Here is a 21950-nt window from a genome sequence, read left to right on the forward strand (position 1 = left end):
CAAAAGCCTTTGTGTCCCCCATTCTTGTTTTCAGGAAATAGGCCTCATTTAGCATCCATGATCTTCCCTGAGTTCCAAAGGGTAGGTTCAAATTGTTGCTAATTAGGGAAGGGAGGGGCTGCAGAGACAGGAGAGGAGCAGTCAAGAAACAACAGTGCAGCCTTGGGTCAGGGTCCTGGTTCCTCCTCAAGGAATATACACTAAGATATCTTTGGGGAGTTCCCGTCGTGGCGCAGTGGTTAACGAATCCGACTAGGAACCATGAGGTTGCGGGTTCGGTCCCTGCCCCTTGCTCAGTGGGTTAACGAGCTGTGGTGTAGGTTGCAGATGCGGCTCGGATCCCGCGTTGCTGTGGCTCTGGCGTAGGCCGGTGGCTACAGCTCCGATTCAACCCCTAGCCTGGAAACCTCCATATGCCGCGGGAGCGGCCCAAGAAATAGCAGCAACAACAACAAAAAGACAAAAGACACACACACACACACAAAAAGATATCTTTGGGTTCTTCTGCAGAACTAAACCTCCAACAAACGAAAGAGTTATGAAGCATTCTTCATTCCAAGAAGAAGGAGGACCACCCAGAATCAGTCCTGGGCCTCTAAACACTACCTTTGAAAAGTACAAGCTTGCATCTATCCTGATCCTTATCTGTGGTCTCCAAACTATAAAACTATTTCCTATTCTCTCCCAAAGGATGGCACAGTCTTTAGGGCATTAGTCTGCGGGGGCCTCCTTTGCCTGGCAAACCAATAAAGCTATTTTTCCCCCCTCACCCAAACTCTGTCTCTACTGTTTTTCTTCAGCAACAGTGGACAAGAGGCCAAGTTTCAGCAACACCTGGCCCAAAAGTTGTTATGAGGAATAATGAAATGATGCATATGTAGGGCAAAGAATATAGCAAGCTTTTGAAGTTAACATATTAATAATAAAAAGCAAGTTGTGTAACAGATGCATAACATACATCTATGTGAAAAGAAAGAAAGAAGGAAGGAAAGAAAGAGAAAGAAAGGAAGACAGACAGACAGACACATAGACAGGATAAAGCTAATCTTTCCTGGAGTCTTATGGGCCAGGCACTGTTTTGAGTATTTCACACATGTTAATTAACTTAAGTAAAAAGGCCAGGACTTGAGCACTGAGTTGCCTCTTAATCTTTACACTCTACTGCCTACTTTTTTTTCTTTTTTAAGCTTTTATGCACATAGAAAATTACTGGAAAACTAGACAAACCACAGAGAGTGTTTGCCCTTGAAAAGGAGAACTGTGAATAAATGAGCATGTGGAGTGGTAGTAGGCTTAGTTTTTCTTGCATAATCTTTTGGGCTGTTTGGACTTTTTGATTTTTTTTTTTAACCACATTCATTTTTGCATGAAAAACAAAAACAAAAACAAAAACAAAACAAACAAAAAAACAAAACTGAACTAAACAACCTAGCTAAAAATGAAAACTTTTGGAGTTTCTGTTGTGGCTCAGTGGGTTAAGAACCCAACTAGTATCCATGAGGATGCAAGTTCAATCCCTGGCCTCTCTCGCTGGGTTAAGGACCCGGCATTGCCCCAAGCTGCAGCATAGATTGCAGTTGTGGTTTGGGTCCTGCATTGCTGTGGCTGTGGCGTAGGCTGACAACTGCAGTTCTGATTCAACACCTAGTCTGGGAACTTCCATATGCCTCAGGTGCATGCCTAAAAAAATAAATAAATAAAACACTTTCACTTAAAATATTCTTTGCCACCTTGGCTGTGGTCAGGCTTCAATGGGAGGGCTATTCAAGGATTAAGCTCTCTTTCTACAGGTCCCCTGAAACAGGCTATGACTCTTGTCTGGGAAAGAGACACATGTCTCTTCAGGCAGTGGCACAGTTTGGATTCAACAGCGTACACTGGGCGACTGCTCTGCACAGGGAACACTGTGGTTTGAATGTTTCTGTATCCCTCCCAAACACATATGTTAAAATCCTAACCTCAGTGTGATGGGATTAGGAGGTGGGGCCTTTGGGAGGGGCCTTTATTTGAAACCAAACAGGACCTTGTGGGGGTCCTAGGAACAAGCTTTTCTGTGTGCTCTATTTCTTATTTTTAGGGAATAAGCTTCAACCTCCATGACGTCCCCTGAGTTCCAAAGGGAAGGTTCAAACAGTTGCTAATCAGGAACGGGAGGGGATGCAGAGACCAGAGAGGAGCAGTCAAGAAACAATAGTGCAGCCGTGGGTCAGGGTCCTGGTCCCTTTTCGAGGAATATATACAGCAATATCTTTGAGGTTTTCTGCAGAACTAGATCCCCAACAAATGAAAACCAGAGAGGAAGACCACCAGAACCAGTCCTGGGGCCACTAAACAACTTTTTTTGTTTGTTTGTTTTTGTTTTTGTTTTCTAGGGCTGCACCCCTGGCATATGGAGGTTCCCAGGCTAGGGGTAGAATAGGAGCTACAGCTGCCTGCCTGTGCCACAGCCACAGCCACACAGGATCTGAGCCTCATCTTCGACCTACACCACAGCTCACAGCAACATCGGATCCTTAATTCCCTGAGCAAGGCCAGGGATCAAACCTGCAACCACATGATACCAACTCGTTTCTGCTGCACCACAATGGGAACTCCAACAACAACTTTGAAGAAGAATACAAACTTGCATCTACCATGATCTTATTTTCAACACTCAGACAATAAAACCATTTTCTATTCTGTCCCAAAGGAGGGCACAGTCTTTAGGGCATTACCCTGCTGTGGCCTCCTTTGCCTGGCAAAGCGATAAGGCTATTTTTTTCTCCTTCACCCCCAAACCTCTCCATGTTTCTGTTCGGCACTGGTGGACAGAAGCTGAGTTTTGGCAACACATTTAAGGAATTAGTGCTTTTACAAAAATGACCCCACAGAACACCCAAGCCCCTGCCAACCGTGTGAGAATACAACGAGAAGTCCTTAACCCAGAAGAGGGCCCTCAGCTGGTCATGATCTGAGACTTCCAGCCTCTAGAACGGTGAGCAATATGTTTCTGTTGTTTTCAAGCTACTTGGCCTGTGGTGTTTTGTTATAGCAGCCTAAACAGGCTAAGACAAGAAACCTAAATTTACCATTTAATGGGAAAGACTAAAATGTGAATAAAATTTCCTTAAAAAAAAAAAGGCATGCTGGGAAGAGTGCTCAATGCAAAGGGAAGGTGTGGCATAACCATGACACTTCCTGGCTTCAAATCGCTCTGTCTTCCCACTGCCCTTAAGGTAAAGTCTAAACTAGACTTATTCCAAGTTGACCTCACCCTGACTGTACTCCAACTCTAGCCTCCTTTCTATTCCCATAGCCTAGGCTTCTTCCCATCACAAGGCTCTCTTACATGGCTTTTACTATCTGGAATGTTCTTTACCGCCCCTCCCCCCATCCTCCCATAATACAAACATTATACACATTCATACATACAGGCTACATTCCCACTGGCCTGGTTAATCCCTACTCCTCTTTCAAGTCTCAGCTTGAACATCAGCTTTTTAGGGAGATCTTTCCTGATCCCACAGACTAACAAATCTGTTTTCTATAAGCGCTCATGGCTCTTCTTTTAAAATAAAACAAAATGAAAAATGCTTCCCCTTTTTTTCTTTTTTCTTTTAGGGCCACACCTGTGGCATAGGGAAGTTCCCAGGCTAGAGGTCGAATCAGAGCTGTAGCTGCCGGCCTATGACACAGCCACAGCAATGCCAGATCTGAGCTGTATTTGCAGCATGTGCCACAGCTTGAGGCAATACTGGGTCCTTAACCCACTAAGCAAGGCCAGGGTTGGAGCCTGAGTCCTCATGGGTCCTAGTGAATTCTTAACCTGCTGAGACACAAGGGAACTCCAGAAAAACTCTTCCTTTTATTATTGCTTATTTAATGGACTTTCAGAGGGTAAAGAAGTCAGGGACCATACATATGCATCTTACCTATGTGTCTCTATCACCCCACTATTTAGTAAAGGTCCTGCTACAAAGTAGATGATAGTAAAAATTCATTAAAATTAATATGCAGGTCTCATATAGCCAACAATAATAATTAATATGTATTAAGTGCTTACTCTGTGCCAGCAGCTGTTAAAAGTGTTTTATGTAGAATAAACATTTAACTTCCTACTTTTTTTTTTTTTTGTCTTTTGTCTTTTGAGGGCTGCACCCATGGCATATGGGGGTTCCCTGGCTAGGTGTCCAGTCAGAGCTGTAGCGTCAGCCTACACCACAGCCACAGCAATGCCAGATCCGAGCTGTATCTGCAACCTACACCACGGCTCATGGCAACACCAGATCTGTAACCCACTGAGCGAGGCTAGGATTGAACCCGAAACCTCATGGTTCCTAGTCGGATTTGTTTCCACTGTGCCACAATGGGAACTCCTAACTTCCTACTTTTAAAGTGATTTCTATAGTCACCCACATTTTACAAACAAGAAAATACAGGTTAAAAAATTTGTCTAAGATCACACAGCAACGAAGTGGCCCAGCCAGCAAGGAAACCCAGGAAGTTTGGTTCCATGGCTGAGGTTCTCATTCTTATGCAAAATGGCCAAAGTGCACTTGACAAATTCTGATTAGTAAAAATAAGAGGTACAGTAAAGGACATTGTAATGACTAAATAAACAAACTTTATAGGTCCCCATTGGGACCAATTAAAGAAACAGATAATTGTAGTTCCTGGTTCAGAATAAGCTAATTATTATTCTTTATTACATCTCATTTAGTCCAAAAAAGTATCTTTAAAGGTGATAAGTATTAATCCTTTGAATGAGGGGTACAGTTTGTGGGTGATTCTAGAGAATTTAGGTGACTTGTAGAAAGGTGGTTGGTTTGAGGTGGCATTTTGTGCAGTAAAAATCGATTTAAGGGAGTTCCTGTCGTGGCGCAGTGGTTAACGAATCGACTAGGAACCATGAGGTTGCGGGTTCGGTCCCTGCCCTTACTCAGTGGGTTAACGATCCGGCGTTGCCATGAGCTGTGGTGTAGGTTGCAGACGCGGCTCAGATCCCGCGTTGCTGTGGCTCTGGCGTAGGCTGGTGGCTACAGCTCCGATTGGACCCCTAGCCTGGGAACCTCCATATGCCACAGGAGCGGCCCAAAGAAATAGCAAAAAGACCAAAAAAAAAAAAAAAAAAAAAAATCGATTTAAGACGTAGTTTCACTAGAACAGGAGGGGCTTGCTTGAGGTGAGTGAGAATAAACACTCACATTAGTCAAGCAGGCTTTACAAAGGGGACTATTGGAGAAAAACAAATGCAAAGATGGTTGTTCATTTATAGGCAGCAAAATCGGAGCCTCAGTAGCCTGGAAGCAATGTACTTAGCCTTTAAATCAGCACAAGTTGAATTTTTAGTCTCATCAGAACCTTAAATGATGTTTTTCAGAGTCTAGGTATTTACCAAAACTCTATCACTGGGTGCCTGTTACTGAGGCTTGATCGTAGACTATTGTATATTTTCTTTTCTTTCTTTTTCTTTGCTTTTTAGGGGCACATCCGTGGCATATGGAGGTTCCCAGGCCAAGGGTCAAATGGGAGCTACAGCTGCCTGCCTACGCCACAGCCACAGCAACACAGGGTCCAAGCCGAGTGTGCGACCTACACCACAACTCACTGCAACACCAGATCCTTAACCCACTGAGCAAGGCCAGGGATAAATCCCCAAACCTCATCGTTCCTAGTCGGATTCATTTCCGCTGTGCCACAATGGGAACTCTGCAGACTACTGTATATTTTTTTCTAAAGAGAGTCAAGCACACCTCCTCTTCTTTCAGTCAATCTTATGTTTGCATCAAATTCTTATTCTACTGAATTTTTCACATGATAAGTGCTGTACTTATTGAAATAACTTTTCAGGTCAAAGCTGAACAACGTGTTCTCTTCTGAGGAGACTTACTTCATAGATCAAGGCAGCCACGTTCCAGGGTTTGCGGTAGTAGGTCAAGGTGTTTCCATCCCGAACTCGGTCACAGAGTCCGTTGTAGTACTCGTTGTCAAATGGGGTGGTGAGGGGGTCCATTCCTAAGATGTTGATCCTGAGAGTGAACAAAGTAGCATCAGGAGTGAATGCCAGGCAGTCCCCTGCAGCTGGGGGAAGAGAGGTCAGCTCCTGTTCCCATCACTCAGTGTGTGTGGGATAGAATTAGGAACACAAGCGAGAGCCTGTTCACCTGCTCTGTGTCTTGGGCAGGAAGCATACCTTAGGACGGTCTTATAAACTCTTTTAGGCAACTAGGGCATTTTTGACCACAAGGAAAAAAAATTCAGTAAGTAGGAAGCAAGAGATCATCTGGCTCCAAGAATCCAATTTCACCGCTATGCCTCTTAGCTAACCTCCCTTAGTGAACTAGGAGCCAATGCTAGCATATCACCCCTTTAAACTATTTGAGAACAGAGTGTCTCGGGGGGCCAGTATAACATATGCATGTAATTTTTAATCTGTGAATCAACATTGGGGCTCTTTCACTCCCCTTTCTTTTTAAACTGAAACCTTTCCCTCTAGCTGCCTCCTTGCTTGTCAAGAACCTCATTCGCTTCAGGCTTATTTTACTCCTGTTTTTATACTTTCCAAGAGGAACACAAAATTTTCGTCATCCAGCAAGGCAGTATCAAAAGTTCTACTTTTTTTCTCCTAGTAAAATATTTTTATTTGGCAAGCTTTAATTCAAAGATAGGAATCTTGTTTAGCCTAAAAAAATGTTAACTTTGATTTGTAGACCAAAACCCAACATATGAACAAGAAGAAGTTCATTCTTTGTGAAGTACTAATGAGCATAGTCATTGCTGTCTAGACTGTATCTGCCATAAATGGTTCAGGGCAGGGAGGTCAAAATGCAGGTTTGATTCTCACATCTATAACTACTTTTGGCCCCAAGGCATAAACTCTTCCATTGCTCTGGACCACAACCCTAACTCCAGTGAGCGGGATTACAAATCCGGATGTTGATTTCAAGAGCAAATTGTCGAAGGGTGTGGATGGCTTACTGAAGACTCATTCCTAATGCAAGAAAAATAATTGGAAGAGTATCCTATTGCCAATGGGTTAGTTAAAAACATCATTACACACAAACAGCACATCCTTAATAAATTTTGAATCTAGAAAGAAGATGAACATAGCAGCTCAACTTGAATGAAAGGCAAGTTAAGGAACTGATGCAGGGATGTCTTTCCCAAGGCTGACCATAGAGTTAAAATTAATTCCTCATTTCTTTCATGAAAAATGCTATGGCCCTAAATTTCTAATAAGGGGCAAAAATTAGACCTAATAACTTGAATAAAAGAGAGAAAAAAAGAAACACTATGCAAATACTGAAATAGCTTATCTTTGGTGATAGATTAACATTTTGGCTTCAATTTTTTTTTTTTTTTGGCTTTTTAGGGCTGCACCCTTGGCATATGGAAGTTCCCAGGCAAGGGGTTGAATAGGAACTATAGCTGCTGGCCTCCACCACCACAGCCAGAGCAACTTCAGATCCAAGCCACGTCTCCAAACTACACCACAGCTCATGACAACGCTGAATCCTTAACCCACTGAGCGAGCTAGGGATGGAACCCATTTCCTCATGGATATTAGTTGGGTTCATTACTGCTGAGCCACAAGAGGACCTCCTCTGTGTTTGTTTCTTAAATAAGACCTCAAGCGCATTTTCTTTATTCCATAGTGAACTTATCTTCCATCTTCCTGCATTAACAGAGACCCTATACCTCTTCACTTTCAGTGAATAATGACATTGATCTTTGTTTATAATGATGATTCACTTTTCGGTGACTACTATAAAAATGGGTAGTGTAGTGTTTGTAATAAACAGTGAGTGGTAGTAAGACGTTAATACAACTTTGATCTCATGAAAATTGTATTCAAGGCAGGGAGTTGGGGATATGATCACCTATTTCCAAAAAAGTCCAAGGATGAATATACATGTGCCAAATGTTTAGTACAGGTAAGTGATGTACAGGTTCCCAAGAGGAAGAGCCCCCATGGCAGGGTCATAAAAAGAATTTTAGAAGGAGTCGGATTTGATTTGAGTTTTGAAGGCTGGGGCTTGAAGGGCAAGGGAATGAAGATGCAGAGTTCTCTAGGTGGAAATGTTTATGGCTTTTTTTCAGGTAGTAGTCTTCAGAAAAAGACTGCTTGCCTACTCTATTAAAAAATGTTGATCAGCTATACCTACTTGTACAGTTTAGTTGGACCTCTAAAATGTTCCCAGTTTAAGTAGTTGCAAAGGATATAATTTCCCAGCAGGCTGTAAATATTTACACTTTAAAATATAATTAAATACTTAAATATAATTAAATAATATTTAATTATTAATTAATTAAACAGTTAAATAATAATTAAAATATAATAGAATTAAAATATAATGACTTTGCCTCTTTTTTTTTTTTTTTTTCCTTTTTTATGGCCCCACCTGAAGTGTATGGAGGTTCCCCAGGTAGGAGTTAACTCAGAGCTACAGCTTCCGGCCTACACCAGAGCCATGAGAACTCTGGATCCAAATTGTGTGTGCAAACCACACCACAGCTTGTGGCAACACCATATCCTTAATCCACTGAGTGAGACCAGTGATTGAACCTGCATCCTCATAGGCACTATGTCAGGTTCTGAACCCACTGAGCCGCAATGGGAACTCCTGACTTCTCCTCCTTTAAAAATAAATCCAATGGAATAGAAATTCTGTAGTGATGGTGGGTATCAAGTAACTACAATGTTTATATTTATTTAACAGCTGCATGTTTTATGTTATTACTTTTGATTCTTTTTATTAAATAGACTTTATTTCTTAGAGCAGTTTGAGGTTCATGGCAAAATGAATGATGATGGGGTGATTTCTCCTATGGTCCTACCCGCCTTTTATGCTTGAATCTGTATTCCTAGTCCATTTCTGCTTCAGAATTTTAACCTAATGGAATATACTTATATGCTTAAATTTTTTATGCTTGTAATTTTATTATTTATTTATTATTTTATTTTATTTTATTTTTTTGTCTTTTTGGGCTGCACCTGTGGCATATGGAGGTTCCCAGGCTAGGGTTGAATTGGAGCTGTTGCTGCTGGCCTACACCACAGCCACAGCACACCAGATTTGAGCTGCGTCTGCGACCTATACCATAGCTCATGGCAATGCCAGATCCTTAACCCACTGAGCAAGGCCAGGGATCAAACCCTCGTCCTCATAGATGCTAGTCAGGTTCGATAACCGATGAGCCACGACGGGAACTCCTATGCTTAAATTTTAAATTCATCACTTTTTCACACTTTTCTGTACCAAAAAAGTATTCATTGAAAATTTTAAAACACTAAATATCTAAGTATTTAAAAAATCTTCTGGATTGAGTTGCTAGTAGTAGAGTATTGAAGTATATTAAAATTTAAAAATAGTTAACAAACATTACAGTTTTATTGGAAAAGTGTCTCTCAGTGAAATGAATGGGGCTTTTTAAAAATTAATTGATTAGTTACTATACCATGGATGAATATTACTTATTGCTAGAAAAAGGCAGGGCTCAGTATCAATTTTTTCTTCTTTCCATTTTTATGGATGTAAAGGCCGAGAAACTTTACTCACATAAGTAAGTCGATAAGAATAAAAGGAATTTTGTCATAGCAATGTCACTCAATTCTTTGATCATCTGAATTTTATGCCAAAAGAAAAACATACACTAGTCTTCCATTAAAAGCTATTTTTATAGTCCATGTCCTGACAGTTGATTAGGACATCTTTCCATGCTGTTGGTACAAAGAACTGGAGATCCCTTGACTTACAAGTTATTAGAGTCCAAGTTCAACTGGAGTTGTTTCCTGGTTTTTCTACTACTCAGTAAAATGTGAGATGGGTGAGGGATATATCTTCTTTGGAGAAGTGGGAGTAAGTGATCATAGAAGGGGAGGTGGGAACGGAGAATGGGCTTGATAACAAATGCCACTGAATGGTCAACCTTATCAATTTTATGAAAAATATGTACATACGGAATGAAAGATTTATTTGTAGTTGGATTTGTTAAGTAACTAATAGTTGAGGAAAGCATTTTCTTAAAACTCACCTGTGTCCCCCTTGGAAAGTCTTTTTTGCACCCCAAACAATACCAGCTTGAAGGAATTGTTTTACAGAACGGCAAATTGACCAGTTCTCTGGATGCATCTGGAAATTACAATAAAGCTGATCCACAGTCTAAAGTACAACTAAGGAAGAAATGCTTCAAACCTTTTGACTTGGTTCCACTGCTACAGAGACAGCCAGTCTAGTCTAGAATGAGCCAATATTTTTTTTTCTGCCAAGAAACATGAAAACTTCTCATGGATGGAATGTCATCGCCTAGGAAATAAAAACCATGTGTTCTTTGGCAGCACTTGGAGATGCTTGTTTTCACACCCACACCTAGAACTGCAGGCAGTTCCAAGTTACCAGGTGAGCTGAAGAGAAGTCTCCCTCCACGGAAGTGGTATTATGCTTAGATCACGTGCAAACGTAATTCCTAGCATATGGCACATCGTTTACAGCTGGTTTGGATTTATATCTTTTCAGTGAATGCAAGATGGGTTGGGGATTTCCCTCAACACTTCTAGAGCATCTCAGATGCCTACAAGACAAGAGGCTGAAATATTTGTGATACAAGCAAATTCTCCTGGCATGAGAATTTTTTTTTTTTTTTTTTTTTGCTTTTTAGGGCCACACCTGCAGCATATGGTGGTTCCCAGGCTAAGGGTCTAATCGGAGCCACAGCTGCCGGCCTTGCCACAGCCACAGCAATGCCAGATCCGAGCTGCATCTGCGACCCACACCACAGCCCAAGGCAATGCTGGATCCCTAACCCACTGAGTGAGGGCCAGGGATCGAACCTGCAATCTCATGGTTCCCAGTTGGATTAATTTCCACCTCGCCACAAGGGGAACTCCTGCATGAGAATTTAAATCAGAGTCCTTCAAATGAAAAAAAAGTATAAATTAATTGCTATGAGTACTTGTGACATCTGACTGTATATGGCTGCTGATAAAACTTACTGAGGTTTTCCAGACTGGACAGTTTATAAGCATGCTGTTATGATTTGAATGTTTACTCCTAATACTTCTGTTTCAATATAGTCCCATTACTATAAGAGGTGTGCAGTCAATAAATACATAACATTCATGGGGTTGAGGAATATCATAATTATAATGAAGCATGTTAGTTTAAAACCTCTTCTTAAATATTGCTTACTGATTTATACTACTGTTCTATTTGCTTAATTCAAATATTTGGGTAATAAATAGCTACTTAAGGAGTTTCATTTTCTAGGGGGCTAGTTTTGCTTTAAAGTTAGGGAGTTGACTTACTGGCTTTGTAGCAATGTGGAGGAAGTGATGTGGGTGGTGAGAGGCATGGGTGGAGAAAGAGAGCGAAGGTGGCAATGTGAAAAAAAGAAACAGTTTCCTGGACTTCCCTGGTGGCTCAGTCAGTTAGGATCTGGCATCGTCACTGCCATGGCTTGGGTTACTGCAGCAGTGTGGGTTGGATCCCCAGCCCAGAAATTTCTATATGCCGTGGGCACAGCCAAAAAGGAAAAAAAAAAAAATAGGTTTCTATCAGTCAGGGAAACTTGGGTTTTAGTTCTGCTAGCAACTAATAAGTCAAATGATCTTATTTATTTCACTCAGTTCTTATCTATAAAATGAATATAATACTGCCCTTAACTGTTTTGCAGGATTATTATGAAAAGCTAAGAGAAGGAATATGCAAAAGAGATTTTGAAAAGTTCCAAATATTATGCAAATGAAAGCTATTGGAGAACAATAGGTTTTATGAAGACTAAATTAGTTACAGGTGATTGCTCATGGTAATGGGGAACTTAGAAAATGCTAGTCACAGTTCCCGTTGTGGCGCAGCGGAAGTGAATCTGACTAGGAACCGTGAGGTTGTGGGTTGATCCCTGGCCTTGTCCAGTGTGTTAAGAATCCTGTGCTGCTGTGAGCTGTGGTGTAGGTCGCAGACGCAGCTCGGATCTCCCTTTGCTGTGGCTGTGGTGTAGGCCTGCAGCTACAACTCAGATTAGACTCCTAGCCTGAGAACCTCTATATGCTGTGGGGTGTGGCCCTAAAAGGACAAAAAGACAAAAAAAAAAAAAAAAAAAAAAAGCTAGCGACTGGCTCTAACAGAGCCTATGTCATTTTCCACCTTTCAGCCAACCTTTCTCCATAGCTGGGGCCCCAGCCGCTCACTTAGTCCTGACAGCTCAGCCTGTGAGATCCCTCATCACCACCCCTGACTGCTAAGGTGTGAGGTCTTTAAGGGATCCCAGCCACTCCCTTGGGATACCTCACTATGAAACTCCCTGGCAGATGCTACAGAACATATCTTCTTCTCCCCCAAACAAAGGGAACCTACAGATTACAAGGGATTGTTTTTCAGCCAAGAGGGCTGCGATTTCTCTATCCTTTCCCTATAAAATCAGATATAAATGTGCATCCAGTGAGTATACCTATCACACGCCATGCCCTGCTTCAAATCTATTTGTTTAGAGAGAAAAACTTTCTTGGATCCCAAATAAAGTAAATAAAGTAGTAATGAACTTTCCCAAGGGCTCAGTGTCTTCCTGAGGAAAGTAGCAAGAAGAGTCAGAACTCACTGGCTCAGGCAGTGACCTGGTTATAAGGTTTTGGACACCCCCATTCCATGGCCACCAATTTTTAAGAGGCCCTGCTGAGTGTGGGCTTCGAGACTATCCATTTGATTTGAGATTCCTACCTTTAGGCTGCAGGCTATGGTGAGATTTTATAATGTCAATAAAGGGTATGTGAAATGTTTTATCTGGTGTCTGACTCTTGGTATCCAGGAGTTTTTCCTTATGGCGTTTAAACAAATGGAAGTTTCATCTGCCTTGGATAGAGGAGACATCTCCGTTTTTAGCCAGACCTAATTCAGAGGTCCTATCCTAGGAATGGCCCAGTTCCTTTGTGTTGGGTTCTTCCCAAGCTCAGCACTACTGACGTCTTGCTGTTCTGTGCATCGTAGGATGTGCAGCATCATCTGGGGCCTCTACCCACCGGATGGTCCTTCACTCCCAGCAAGCTCCTCATTTCCATACCCCACCCCTGGGACCATCAGACCTGACTGAATATCCTCTGGGTTCAGGATCACCTCTGGTTGAGAACCACTGCCTTAGTCCTCTCCCAGCCATGCTCTACCCATTGCTCTCTTCTTCTTTCCTTGTTTCATCCTTATTCCCAGGACTCCAGTCCTGAACCTGGATTTCTTTCCAGGGACCTAGTTTCAATCTCATCTGCTGCAACTGACAATGTTTTAGACGCATGTATTTTAAATAGTTAATTTTAATAATTAATTCACCTATTTATCCACCAACTTTTTTTTTTTTTTTAAGGGCCATACTAGAGGCAAGTTCCCAGGCTAGGGGTTGAATCAGAGCTGCAGCTGCCAGTCTGCACCACAGCCACGGCAACGCCAGATCTGAGCCGTGTCTGCAACCTACACCACAGCTCACAGCAATAACCAGATCCTTAACCCAGTGAGCGGGGACAGGGATCAAACCTGCATCCTCATGGATACTAGTCGGGTTTGTTTCCACTGAGCTGCAATGGGAACTCCCACCCATCAGTATTAATTGAGTGCCTACCATGAACCAGGCACTGGAATTATGAGGATCAAGAGACATACTGCACTCCAGGTGAGGAACCACAGTGAGGTGCCATCTCTGTTCATACGCCACAGGAGGGGGGAACAGCTCTGTCTCTGCTGGAGACAATTTGCCAGCAAATCCCCACAAAGTACCTTTACTGAAAACACCCCAGAACGATTAATGGAAACTTTGTTGTGGACATCCCTGGAGTGTTTTCTAACTAAATGAAATAAAACAGATCGGCACCTATGTCATTGTCCAAGTTTTGGAGGCAAATAGTCTCTAGCCTGTACAACTAAATTCTAAACTGTCCAAGACCTCTTCTCTGAGCTGACCCTGCCGTGGTGCCTATGGTTTGAGGGGAAACGAGTGAAACCTCAGCTCCGTGATGAGAACCAGAATCTCAAAACCAACCCTCCTGGCATCAGAACTTCTTTCCTTTTCCTCTTGGGTGAATTCCAGAATGCTGGGACCCCCTGAGAACTTATCCCCGGGTGTAGATCCAGGAGGAGTTGCCTCGGAAGACAGCCTTCCTGGCCATTCAAATATTTGAATCGAGTTGCCAGATCTACTACTGGCAATTCCATTTCAAATATTAACATGCCATTTTAATACCACTACGGTCTTCTGGGGGTTGATAAATAAGATGTCTCCTCTCCTACTGGACTCAGACGTCATCACCTACCATCTTGATGATCTGTTCTGGAGACACCTACTGAAGTCAAGCAGGTTGTCCAAATCGTCTTGAGATTCTGCTTCAGCACTTACCTTCTTTCAACGTCAAGTGTAATTCAGACAGAATACTCCTTGTACCAGCTGAAGCCATCTACCACTCCAGCATGGCAGGAGGGGTAGGGATCATCTTTACTCATCTCCATCTAGAAACATCCAAGTGGAGTACAGACCCGTAGCCTGCTGTCCGTGCCAGCTCAGACTCTTCCACCACTCTCTCACGGCAGGGGGGGCGGGGATCACTGTCACAGTCATCCTCATCTGAAAAGTCTCCGCAGTCATTGTCACCATTACACAGAAGGCGCCTCTTTATGCATCTGCCTGCAGTCAACAGCAGGAAAGACACTGTGTATCTGATGCCGAATTTTCTTTCTTTCTGAAGCCATCAAACGTACTTTAAGGATAGAGGGGAGGAACCATAGGTATATTCGAATTCTTTGTTGGGATTGTATAGATGGCCCCCTTTTCACACTTGGAAGCATAAGTGTCTGGAAGCTCGTTTCTCTCTTTTGGCTCCTGAGGGCGCATGGAAACCCACCCTAGGCAATGGGAGGACTACCTGTACCACACTGAAAGTCACTTCCACAGTCCTCCTCAAGGTCTTCGCAAGGCTCCGTGGGCACGCATTGCCGCCTGTCCCCCACGGCGTCCACGCACTTTTGCCCGTTAAATTGTCCAAAGGTCTCAATGCTCCTTGAGCGAAACTGTATAGAACCAGTTGGAAATGTTAGTGTTTCTAAGGCCACACAGGGATTAGGATCTAAAACTGCATCCACACCACTATAGCCTTCCACACCCAGCTGAGCCAATGGCTTTAAGATGGAAGCCCCCTTGCATTTAGAATGGATAAGCAATGAGAACTCTATCCAGTCTCTTGGGATGGATCATAATGGAAGAAAATGGGAGGAAAAAGAATGTATATATATACACGTATGACTGGGTCACTACGCTGTACAGCAGAAATTGGCACAACACTGTAAACCAACTACACTAAAAAAAAAAAAAAAAAAAAAAGATGGATGTCCCCAAAGTAGTCGCTGATGTCGTTTGAAGGAAGCCCTCACATGGTAGGGTTGATGGGTTCTTCTACAGAATATGGATCCTCGTGATTCTTGTTTAGTAAGCAGCCACATTCAACTTTTGCAGCAAGGGTAGCCACATTCGTTTAGATTATCTGCCTTTCCTGCTGGGTTTGTAACTCAACTGAGGGGCTCCCTGCCTCATGGTCATCTTCCTGGAGATGCTGCCAATACAGTCTCCATATGGGAAAGACATTAGAGGGAAATAACTATGAACACTTACCATTTGTTTGAGGCAAGGGTCACATCTTGACCATTCGCCCCAGGGACTCATCCTGCAGTCAATGGGCGATGGTGTGCCATTGCAGTCCACGGGCTTCGGGTGGTAACTAAGATAATAAAACAGGTCAACTTATAATGACCATTATGTGTACTTGTTTCCAAAACATCTTCACAACTCAGTTTATTTACTCCTTTCCCCCTTCTGAATCGCAGTCCTTATCCTTTTACCTCATCTCTCATTTAATGCTTAATGATATGCTGCTTTATATTTTCAACACATCCTTTTGTTAAATCTTGTACTGCACTGTAATTGAATCTTCAACCTAGCAATAACAACGACAATAATAACGGCAATGAAGAAAACTAGCAAGTCGTCCTGCTACACGTTTTTCACTGACTATTCATACATTTTCAACTAATTTATGGACCCATTGGAGCTAGAAACCTTGTTTCTCTTTGTCACCCCCAGAGAGTCTGGCAAAGCCTTAAGTTGCCTGGTTTTCTTGCGAATTTAAGCCAGCCCGCCTAGCCATTCCTGTGGCAAGCACCTCATAAATCAAGCTTTCCCACCCTTGAGTTGTGTATGTCCTAAACTTACCACTTCACACTCCACTTCAGGACTTATTCTTCATCTTTCTGAAATTTCGACATATATATTTTGGCACTTAGAACAATCCCTCCCACCGCCAGCTGTGCTTTTCTGGCTTTGAACTTTTCTTTCTTGGGTCACCATTTGGATTTTTTCTGGTTGCAGCACCACCTTGGATTACTATCTTATTAATGACAGAAAACCCCAAACAGAAGCCATGAAACAGGAGTCTTATAAACTTCCTGCCCCACTTTCCTGAGCTGGCACCTACCCTTTTACAGCATAGCCTCTCACTCTCAAGGGAGAGCAGGTAAAGCCAATCCCTCCCCCAAAGCTCTAGATCCCAGCATCTCTTTGAGATCTTGATGGTCAAGTATCTCCCGCTTTTAAAATTCCCTCTTACTACCATTTCCTTTCCATTTGTAATAGAATGTGTTCAAGTCTTGGACATTAAACATGAACAAATTAATGACCAAATATAACACTTTTTTTTTTTTTTTTTGCTTTCTTTTAGGGCCCCACTTGTGGCATATGGAAGTTCCCAGGCTAGAGGTTGAATTGGAGCTGCAGCTGCCGGCCTATACCACAGCCACAGCAATATCAGATCCAAACCACATCTGTGACCTACACTGCAGCGCATGGCAATGCTGGATCCTTAACCCACTAAGCGAGGCCAGGAATCGAACCTGCGTCCTCATGGATACTAGTCAGATTCATTTCCACTGAGCCATGACAGGAAATCCTAGAACACTCTTTCTGAACTTTATGTTTACTTCCAGCCACCTCCATCTCCCCCTGCCTGTCACAGTGGCACTTAAAGGAATTGCTATAAATATATTTATGTTTCTCTCTCTTCCAAAATTAAAAGAAAAAGTCTCACCTCCTCCTTTTAGCTACCTCTCAAATTCTCTCATCATCTTGTAGCCAACTTTCTTGAAAAAAGTAGTTTGGGCTCTGGTCTCTTGTTCCTTGTTTCCAATCACAGTTCAATCTTCCTGCCCCAAGGTCATTGTTCTTGCCAAAGTCAACAGTGACTTCAAGTGGCCCACTCACCTGGTTCCCTTCAGTCCTTATCTTACTGACTGCTTCCCAGCAGTCAAGGCAGTGGACTTTGCTTGCTCTCTAAGGCAGTCTCTTCCTGGAGTTCCCATGTGGCTCAGTGGTCAACGAATCCGACTAGGAACCATGAGTTTGCGGGTTTGATCCCTGGCCTCGCTCAGTGGGTTAAGGATCCGGCGTTGCCATGAGCTGTGGTGTAGCTGGCATAGGCTTGGATCCCGCATTGCTGTGGCTCTGGCATAGGCCAGCGGCTACGGTTCCGATTTGACCCATGGCCCGGGAACCTCTATATGCCGCGAGAGCGGCCCAAGAAATGGCAAGACAAAAAAAAAAGACAGTCTCTTTCTTTGGACTTAATGACACCAGACCTCTTTCACTTCTTTCCCCTCTGTCCTGTTCTGCTACTCTCCTATGCAGACTCCTTTTCCTTTAATAGTCTCTGAAATGCTGGTTTTTGTCAAGTTCCTCTCTTGTCCTAGGGTGTCTTTTCTTTTTCTCGCTACACTTTTCCCAGAGCTTTGGATTTGTAGATGTAATAATACCCAGAGATAAGTCCACAGTCCAGACATCTCTTATGAATGTTAAATCCGTGGACATAACTCCCAGTTGGACATCTGCACTGGAATGGCTTCATGGCTCATTGAGCTTAATGTATCCTGAAACAAATCCATTATTTTCCCTCTTCTCTCAAAGCTGCCCTTCATCCTGTATTGACAGTCTTGGTAAATAGCACCTTTATGCAGGTGCACCGTAGCTAGAGACTTGGGTGGCACTTGTCTTATCCATGCTCATCCCCCATAACAAATCAACCACTAAAACCTGTTCTTTACAGTCTCAGAAATGACTCATGGAGTTCCCATTGTGGCTCAGTGGTAACGAACCTGACTGGTATCCATGAGGACTTGGGTTTGATCCTTGGCCTCATTCACTGGGTTAAGGATCCGGTGTTGCTGTGAGCTGTGCTGCAGGTTGAAAACAAGGCTTGGACCCCATGTTGCTATGGCTGTGGTGTAGCCTGGCAAGTATAGCTCGGATTTGACTCCTAGTCTGGGAACTTCCATATGCCATGGATGCTGCCTTAGAAAAACAGAAAAGAAATGACTATCAAATCCTTCCATCCTTCATTTCCTCCAGACATGTCTTTGGTCTACACTAACACTTCATCTCTCCTAGATAACAATAATTTCCTTCTAATCCAGTTGCCATAAATCATCCAGAGAGCCCTTTTAAAAATGCAATGTTAACCATTCATTCCGCTACTGGAACACTTTCAGTACCTTCCCTCTGCTTTTATGCAATATCCAAGGTTTTAAACAAGATGTGATGGGCAGAGTGACGACCTCCAAAGATATTGGGTCTTAAATCCTAGCATCTCTGAATAGGTTACTTTACATGGCAAAAGAGACTCTGACATGTGATTAAGAGGAAATTAGTTTGTATTATCTGGATGAGGATCATGTGAGCTCTTCAAATCAGAAACGTGGTTCAGAAAATGTTGAAGATGGAAGTGGCAGGAGACATTCAAGGTGTGAAAAAGGACCCTACCCCAGCCCACCCCACCCCACCCCCTGCTCTATCGTTGGTTCTGAAGATACCAGGAGCTAAGTCAAGGAATGCAGGCAGTCTCTAGAAGTTGGAAGAGGCGAGGAAATAGATTCTCCCCTAGAACCTCCAGAAAGGACCACAGCCCTGCCCAAGTCTTGATTTTAGCCCAGTGGGACCTATTCTTAGATGTCTGACCTATACACTGTAAGATAATAAACTTATATTGTTTTAAGTCACTAATTTGTGGTAATTTGTTACAGGTATAGTAGGAAATTAAGACAGGTACTTGAGTGAAGGCAACGTGGCCTATGTCCTTCCTAATTCTTCTACTGCCCTTTTTCCCCACCTAAAAACCGGTCACACTGAACTTGAAGTTCCCCACAAGTTACTTTTTCTCACGTCTCAGGCCTTTAAATCTACTGTTTCCTATTCACCACACTGAGCTCATCCTTGACATAATTTTCTTTTTCCCCTCAGAGCCTTCCCTAAATAGCTAACTTCTCCATGTATTCTTACAGCATCCTGTTCTTCCCTATATCAAACATGTCTGTGCAATGATATAGTCCATTGATTTAGTTTATTCATTCACTTATTATTCATTTATCAAACATTTACTACTCATCCACTATTTGCTTGGGCATGAAGGGTACAATGCTGCGTGAAACAACAGAACAAAATAAATCAGAAGCCGTGATCCCCAAACTAACAGAGCTGATGTTCTAGAAAAAATATCAGTGAGCAAAGGAACTTTTCAGTCTTGTTCAATTTGCACATCAAGTATCTGGAACATAGTAGGTGCTCAGGAAATGTTTTATGAGTGAATAAATGAACAATGAAGACAGCCCTTGATCATGTGGTCTAGGCCTGTATTTCTCTAGGTATGATCTCCTGGTGAACTTTTCACATCTTATTTTTGCAAGACTTGCTTTTCATTAGGCAGCTTTCACGACTGGAGATACCATAGGCCATTTTTGTAAGCCTGACCCTTGCCTATAGGGTTTTCATCCAGAAAATCAGAAGGCCCTTTGAGCTTCAATCTTCTCTATCTTCTACAGGCACAATGGGATCAGTGGTATCTCTGCAGTGCCAGGATGCAGGTTTGATCCCTGGGTTAAAGGATCTGGCATTGCTGAAACCGCAGCTTAGATCTGATCCCTGGCTGGGTAACTTCATATGACGCAGGGCAGCCCCCAAATTTTTTTACAAGTGTATTACGTAAGCTGCCAAAACTCCTTGATGAACCTGCTTTCATGGAAGCTTTCATATTACTATCTGAAACCACATAGATGAGCAATTCTCTAGTAGACTTTTCCATAAAACTAAATCCTTGGAGATTCCGTGGTGGGTCAGCAGGGTTAAGAACCCACCTTCTAAACATGAGGATGCAGGTTTGATCCCCAGCCTTACTCAGTTAAGAATCCTGCATTGCAGCAAGCTGTGGTGTAGGTTGCAGACACAGCTGGGATTCTGCGTTGCTGTGGTGTAAGCTGGCAGCTGCAGCTCTGATTTGACCCCTAGCCCAGGAACTTCCATATGCTGTGGGTGTGGCCTTAATAAGACAAAACAAACAGACAAAAAGCCCCAAACCAACCCCCCCAAAACAGACAACAAACAAACAAAAAACCAAAACTAAAGCCTCATCTGGAACTGACCAGGCACATCAAGAGACAATGGCAGATGCATGTTTATGACGGAGAACAACGGGTCTCAATAGCAACTGCATATGATAACCCACAGACAGTGAAAATAAGAATTGTAAAATTGTGATTCCCACTCCACGCCAGTTAAATCGGGCATTCTGAGGTTGGGCTTCAGGCATCAATATTTTAAAAAAGTATCTCGGGTGATTCTCGTGTTCATACAATGTTGAGGAAAACGTCTTGGTACTATCTGGTAAGTATCCATGACATTGGGGGTGGGGGGATTGTGGAATTCAAGTAAGGGGGTGCCCATTATGTCACATAACCCAAACTTGAGGTCACCACTGACCTGAGTCACTGAGCAGGTTTATCATTGGTTTTAGGAATTACTCTAGGCTTTACTTATTACTGTCTCTGTGGATGTTTTGAGTGTCTTCTAGCTTCTCCAGTCCCAGGTCTGCTGCCTTCCACTGGAATATCTGTTCCTCTCTTTTTGTCTTTATCACTTACTTAGAGAATCATGTTCGCCTTTTGTTTTAGCATCTCCCCCATAGATATGACTTCCTTGGTTCTAGAAACCACACCTTAAATAGACCAGTGACATGACACCTCAATCTTTCTTATCTGCCACTGAGAACGGCTTCAATGAATAACTAGTTCAGAGAATACAGTACTGACCAGGGGGATCAAGTAGGGAAGGTGAAGCCCACTGCAAATGCTACAGAGTGAGTTACAGTCTCTTATTTGGCAAACCTAGAACCGAGGCAGTGATGGGAGCCGATGAAAAAGTCTGTTCATGTCTCACACATCAGAGACTAGGACCCTGCTCCAATGATCCTGGCATTGCCTGATACCTTTTGCATTACTAATAGCCCCACATTAATTTCCCTGGGCACACTGATTCTCGTCTCACTTCTGACTTAAGGACTCCCTTTCTCCTGTACAAACATGACTCACACTTTGGCCTTAGAACAAAGCACCAGCTCCTTGCCTTTGATCTTTTATTGCCCTCCTAGCCCGTGATTTGGATTTATCCCCTGAATGATCCAACGTGATCCCACAGGGAGGTTGTCACACATCCCGCCCTTGGCTGCAGAGCAGGACTTACACCTTTCTAGATATTGGGCTCAGTGCATTTATCCGTTTGCCAGGGCTGTGATAAGGCACCATAGACTGTGTGGTTTGAACAACGGAAATTTATTTTCTCATAATTTGAGAGGCTGGAAGTCAGATCAAGGTGTCTGCAGGGTTGGTTCCTTCTGAGGCCTCTTTCCTTGACTGGCATGTGGCCATTTTCCTATGTCTTCACTGGCTCTTTCCTCTGTACATGTCTGTGTTCAAATTTACTCTTCTTATATAAAGACCAGTTTTACTGGATTAGGGCCCCTATTAATGATCCACAAGCAGTCACACTCAGAGATACTGGGAGTTAGAATTGCAATATATAAATTCCTTTTTTTTTTTTTTTTTTGGTCTATTTTTCCATTTCTTGGGCCGCTTGCA

The 21950-nt window shown here is 42.8% G+C and overlaps 1 protein-coding gene across 1 annotated transcript in view; it reads right to left on the bottom strand.

The window, feature by feature from the left end:
- Positions 1-21950, bottom strand: part of C9 (complement C9) — a 54622-nt gene that overhangs the window by 23167 nt on the left and 9505 nt on the right. Inside the window, 4 exon segments of the mRNA NM_001097448.1 lie at positions 5870-6008; positions 14487-14634; positions 14873-15017; positions 15616-15721. Coding sequence (NP_001090917.1) covers positions 5870-6008; positions 14487-14634; positions 14873-15017; positions 15616-15721 — 538 coding nt within the window.

This window comes from Sus scrofa, chromosome 16 (assembly GCF_000003025.6).
Source record: "Sus scrofa isolate TJ Tabasco breed Duroc chromosome 16, Sscrofa11.1, whole genome shotgun sequence".
NCBI classification, from domain to species: domain Eukaryota; kingdom Metazoa; phylum Chordata; class Mammalia; order Artiodactyla; family Suidae; genus Sus; species Sus scrofa.